The sequence below is a fragment of the Cariama cristata genome, unplaced genomic scaffold (assembly GCF_000690535.1).
Source record: "Cariama cristata isolate BGI_N322 unplaced genomic scaffold, ASM69053v1 scaffold5696, whole genome shotgun sequence".
NCBI lineage: Eukaryota > Metazoa > Chordata > Aves > Cariamiformes > Cariamidae > Cariama > Cariama cristata.
The window spans coordinates 2,155-7,793 of NW_009621424.1; the positions used below are offsets into that span (position 1 = coordinate 2,155).

A 5,639-nucleotide genomic window follows, 5' to 3' on the forward strand; every position below is an offset into this window, starting at 1 on the left:
TTTCCCTAAAGTGTAACTGGTGGAAAACAGGAACGAAAGAGGCCTTGGTACTGGTTTTAACAATTTAGCTATGGGAAAGTAGCTTCTTCAGCGCAACGGTATAATTGAGCTCTCAGCGCTGATCTTATCTTAAATGAATGGACAAGAGGCATGATAGAAAACAGAGTGGGGCTAATTAAAAAAAAAAAAGAGGGTAAATGAAGGGATTGCTGTTTGCAGAGAAACAAGTGGAGGGCCCATTTTCCAGTTTCTCTTGCAGGATTCAGTGGTTGAGTTGTTTAGTCAAGCTTGAAGGAGAGCTGGACACAGCTGTCTTCTTTGCCTTCTTTGTTAAACTGGTTTTCATAATAGCTGCAAGAGAAATGGGTCAGGTAACGCGTTTGTCATCAGATGTCATGTCCGGAATCTGGTTTGAGGTTCAACAAATTAACTTTAACTGAAAAAAAAATACTAGTCTGGGTAGTGTGTTATCAGCAAATTTTCCGATTCTTGAATATGCTTAATTTTTCCCTGCTGAAAAGACAATTAGTACAAATGTATTTATTTATTTATATTGCATTATTTTTCATAAGTGATAGGATTTCTGTCTGCTTTAGGCAATGTTAACCGGTGATTGTGAAGGATGAGAAGTGTCTGCATTATTTGTTAAGAAAATGTATTCCTTTGTATTGTGTTGTTTATGGAATTCAACTCTACTAGCATTTGTTATTGGTAGAAGAAAAGATGTTAAATTTGAAGTCACACGGTCAATGGGATGAAGTGAAATGTTCTTTAAGATAACATTTTGGCTTGTGGCTTCTGTACTTTGTAAATTGGTTTTTTAGGGCTCTGGAGCAATCTAGATGGAATCATAACTTGAGGGAATGCGTATTGGATTAGAAATTTTCTTGAATCGGGCTTCCAGGAAAATCGATTACAGCTTTTCTCTTATCAGTGTCATCTCATTTTGTTACAAGTTGGTTTTATTCTGGATTTTAAAAAACAAAAGTCCTTGTGTGCAAAGAACATAAAATTAAAGGCTGTATCTTAAAGCCTTAAAATGCCTTTTGTGCAAGTTAATTTAAAGAGTGTGAATTCTGTCTCTGGACAAAACGATTTTTCAAATTGCTGTGAAATATAGGGCAGCATTTGGGTAGAGAGGATGCTAAACAAGATATGACTGCTGAGATGTAGCAGCATAAAGTAAAAGATTTAAATATTGTAAAACAAACAAGAAAAAAAGAGGCTGAGTTAGAAAATACAACAGCAGCAGCAGGCGAGATTGCAAAAAAGGAAGTATGTTTAGACATCAGTGTCCTGATATTCAGAAAGGGACTTCCTCTCCGTGGCTGCAGATAACTGCCAAGAGAGTTTTCCCAACACAAGAAATTACAAGCGCATTATGTAGTATTTAGACATCTATCACTGATTGTGCTTCTGAAATCAAGTAAGTAGATGTATAAATGCTAAAAATCACATGTATGTGTGCTTTGGTTTTTGTCTAGCCGCTAAATGAAAGACTGGCTTTAGAAAACCAGGGCTTAAAAGCACTTTGATATTGGTGGGGAGAGAGGTGGTAATTATATCCTCTTTCTTGCTTTTCTTCCTGTATTAAGAAAGCACTTTTTCTCTGTTAACAAATGCCGAATTCACTTTCTGACCCTAAAGATAGTTATGCATTTCAAGTAGTCTGAACAGTTTATTCTTTTTTTAAAACCTTTTTCACCTTAATCGTCATTGTTGCTGAGATTATTAGGATGGGAAGATGAACGTCTAGAGGACTGAAGGTTGTGCTAATGCCTTCTTACCCTCGTTTCATTACTGTGTTCTGAGCAAAGATCTGTTTGGAACCTTTTGACTGACAGTTTATATTATGCTAATTGAAATCTGTTTACTGGAGATGAAATTTGAATATGCCGTAAGCTTGCTATCATTAATAAACTTAATTCTAACTTAATTCTTTTTTTTTTTTTTCAGTTGGATTTCCAGTTTCTACTTCTAATATTGGTGGTCTTGAAAGTGCATTTGGATCCAAGACATTTTCTATCACTGGACAAATCAAGAGCCTCCTCTCCTATCTCAGAGCCATACAGACAGCTTAACATCATATGACCTCATTTCTCCAAATTAAATGAAAAAATAATTTTCTCTAGCTTTCCATGAAGCTCAGCTATTACCTGCTAATTTTTACTGTTAGTGCTGATCTTTCAATTGGATTTACACTGGAAAATGTAGCTTTTAACAGGACAGTTGCTCTTGGGTCTTTCAATGCATCACTTCTTATGGTGTCTCAAGCTTTAGTAAGTTCTCCAGCCCACCATGATATCATAGCCAAAGAGGGGACCAGTATTTTAATTGAATGTAAACTGAACATCAGCCAGTATGAATATATTCTGTGGTATAACTCCAGAGGACGCCTGCTTGAACAGCAAGATGAAGGTGAGCTTTCATGCTGTTTTCTGTCCCTCAGTATTCCCCTCTTATACAGCATCTGAAAACCTCTGGGACTTTAAAAATAATTTTTGCTTCCTATCCTCGCATTTTTACAGTTGGGAGATAAGGAGAGAGTGAGACAAAGTCCTTTGCCCTCTGGCATGTGCCATGTGAGTTATACCCGAGTTCTGTCCTAGCCCATCCGTCCTGCTCTGGTGCCCCAAACAATCATTTCATTCAAGACACATCACAATATTCAATACAGAAGAAATGAGCCTGCATCCTACCAGATAGTAACTGATGTTTTTATTTATTACTGCTCTGGTTTATATTATATTTTTCCAAACACATAAATTAAACACAATTTTCCACAACTTGTGACCTTTTCCAGCTGACAATCAGTGCTTTCATTTTGTTACAGGATTTTTTAAAGCATAGGGTAACTTACTACGTTTATTTTCTGGCCTATGCACCAGTGAGATTGTGGAAACTAACACAATGTGTAGTGGCCAATGATGAAATACATTCTATTTAACCCTTTTCTACAGAGGGAGAATATATTTTCCTAGCTATTGGTTCTTATAGGTCTGTCTCTGTAGTTTTTAATTCTCAAAAAATAATGTCTTTTAGTGATGCATGTGGTTTTCTCTATTAGTATTAATGAAGGTCATCGTGCTAATTGATAGGATCTTCTCGGAGGCCATCTTTCTGCCTTAAGTATTCAGTAACCTCTTTGTAGTTATAATGCCATCTGGAGATTAGTTCAAAGTAGAGTAATTAGGAGAATGAGTTATGAAAACAGTTTTCCCCCTAAGTTATAAACGCATAGGATATACTGTATAAAGCTAGCTTCTTTTATTGATTTCTTTCTGCATGGGCTTTGTATATCAACACTGCATGCTCAGCAGAAAACTGTGTCTCAAGAAAATCCCAGGTTCTTTTGCCAGCGGAGCCATTTACAGACTCTTATCTTTTTCGTGGGTCACTTGACTTTTGACTCTGAACGTATGGGAAGTTAGACTTTATAGAGGACAGTCTTTCAACATAGTGTTACACAGTGGGTGGGAAGCACCATTTAAGAATTAGGTTCCCTGTCAGAAAGAGCCAGCAGTCCAAAAGCACACAAGAAAGTGCAGATGAGAGAAAAGAGAAAAAACAGAGTAGCAAGCGTGCAGAATAATTTACTGTTAAGCAGTGCAATTGGTGACTGGGTTATGGCTTTCTGTATTACAAGCATGAAAAGGAAATTTCAGTCTTTGGTGTACTGTTTGTATTATGCTAGAAATGGACTGCTTACTTCCAAGCTCTGTCTCCTGTTGATGGAGCAAACAGCACATGTCTAGTTTACCTAGTAATTTTTGTTTCATTAACTCAGTTTATTTCTTTTGAATCTCCAGGTGGCCGGTGGAGGATTGCTGATAATTCCCTTAACATCACAAACATCGACTTTGCTGACCGGGGGCGATACACATGTGCAGGTGTTAACCATAATGACACCTTGTATTACACAGTCACCCTGAGGGTTATCTTCACCTCGGGAGACATGAGTATCTACTACATGATTGTGTGCCTCGTTGCCTTTGCTATCACCCTCATTTTAAACATAACCCGTCTGTGTATGATGAGCAGTCACCTCCGCAAAACAGAGAAGGCTATCAATGAGTTCTTCAGGACGGAAGGGGCTGAGAAGCTTCAGAAGGCTTTTGAGATAGCCAAGCGTATCCCTATCATTACATCTGCCAAAACACTAGAGTTGGCCAAGGTCACTCAGTTTAAGACCATGGAGTTTGCTCGGTACATTGAAGAGCTTGCCAGAAGCATTCCCCTTCCACCTCTGATCCTTAACTGCAGGGCATTCATGGAGGAGATCTTTGAGGCTGTGCGAGTTGACGATCCTGATGAAGTTGGTGATGAGGAAAAACAGACCCAAGCCTGCGGTACCCAAGCTGCGATATACCCCATCAACTCAGAGATCAAGCGCAGTGATTCACCAGCTGGGCACTCAGACGATGGGTCCATGAACGAGCAAGGTCAAGAGATAGCCGTGCAGGTGTCCATTCACCCGCAGTCAGAAGTGCAGAGCATTGACACTGTTTCTCATGACAGCTGCCAGTTTGCGCCTTCTGAGGAAGATGTCTGCTGAGTCCAGCGATACGACATTGGGAAGGAAGTACAGGTGACCCTAGGATACTGCGAGAAAGGGATCTGCAAACAAGCTGCCTCAGTCCCATATGCACAAGGGTTTTCCAAATTGCAAGGTGCCAGAACTGTTACTGAAATCTGTATTTTCTGTCAGTGTTGATCCAACAATTTCAAGTCTGTTAGAGAAGGCCATTTGGAATATTGTGCAATGGCTTCTCTTTTTAAAGCAAGCTTGCTATACTAAAATATTTACAAAACAGAAATTCTTTGTCCTTGTCTCCTTGGTAGCTTCTGATGTTTCTGATCTGTATTAGAAGTGGCCAAGCTGAGCAGTACAACTTGCAATAAGATCTTTTCCTTTGTAAGCTCTTTCTTCCTTCACAAAGTGGAGCCGGAATTCCTTTGAGTCAGTGTTGTTGTCCTGATGAATTGTGTGCTTTTTTTGAATTGCCTCTTGGTGCGTGTAGCCCATCAGAACCACGGTGAGCTTCAACAAATCTGTTTTGTGTCGTGTGCTTCTATGTTGCTATCAAAATGTACTGTACTTAGGAAAACAATAGTACCAGGAACTGCTGCTGGATTAAACAAATTGTTGTAGTTTCAAAGCAGCTTACAGAACAACCAAGGAGTCTCAGTTTTCCATGCATCTGCAGAAAACTTGGGCATGCTCTAGTGTGTGGAGAGCAAATTGTTATTACAAAGCTTGTTGCTTAAACTTGGTGCTGATTGCCAAAGCGCCTTACTCTGGTTCCGTCTTACAGAATGGAGCAGTAACGGCACTGCCGGCACTGTCTGTCTTTTGACTTTGCTGATTTCACTCACTATAGAAAATCCAAAGTTTTATATTGTATTTGACATTGTTGTGAGAAAAGAATGACAGTAATCGCATAGTGGCGTAATTTAAAAATGAATTAGTCTACAGATCAGGTGTCTCAGGAACTTTTTTCTGAGCAACATTATAATAAAGGAGGTGAAAAGTAGTGACACTTACTCACTTAGCTCTGGCTAGTACTTTCAGAAAGCAGTGGAAGAGAGAGTGGTCAACAGAGAGGCTGGGGGGGGTGTTTTTCTGCCCCTCTTTTTAC

The 5,639-nt window shown here is 39.2% G+C and overlaps 1 protein-coding gene across 1 annotated transcript; it reads left to right on the plus strand.

Annotated features, from left to right (window-relative positions):
• The first annotated feature begins 1,954 nt into the window (after window positions 1–1,954).
• MFAP3 (microfibrillar-associated protein 3) lies at window positions 1,955–4,972 on the plus strand. The gene is made up of 2 exons (XM_009701946.1): window positions 1,955–2,418; window positions 3,810–4,972. The coding sequence occupies exons 1-2, from the start codon at window positions 2,139–2,141 to the stop codon at window positions 4,553–4,555; spliced, it is 1,026 nt and encodes a 341-aa protein (XP_009700248.1). The 5' UTR covers window positions 1,955–2,138; the 3' UTR covers window positions 4,556–4,972.
• The last annotated feature ends 667 nt before the right edge of the window (window positions 4,973–5,639 follow it).

What these genes read in the sequence shown, in the direction of transcription:
- MFAP3 (XM_009701946.1), top strand. Translation starts at nt 2,139, where the DNA reads ATGAAGCTCAGCTATTACCTGCTAATTTTTACTGTTAGTGCTGATCTT. An exon ending in GCTTGAACAGCAAGATGAAG is followed by an intron (nt 2,419 to 3,809) that starts GTGAGCTTTCAT and finishes TTGAATCTCCAG; the next exon opens with GTGGCCGGTGGAGGATTGCT.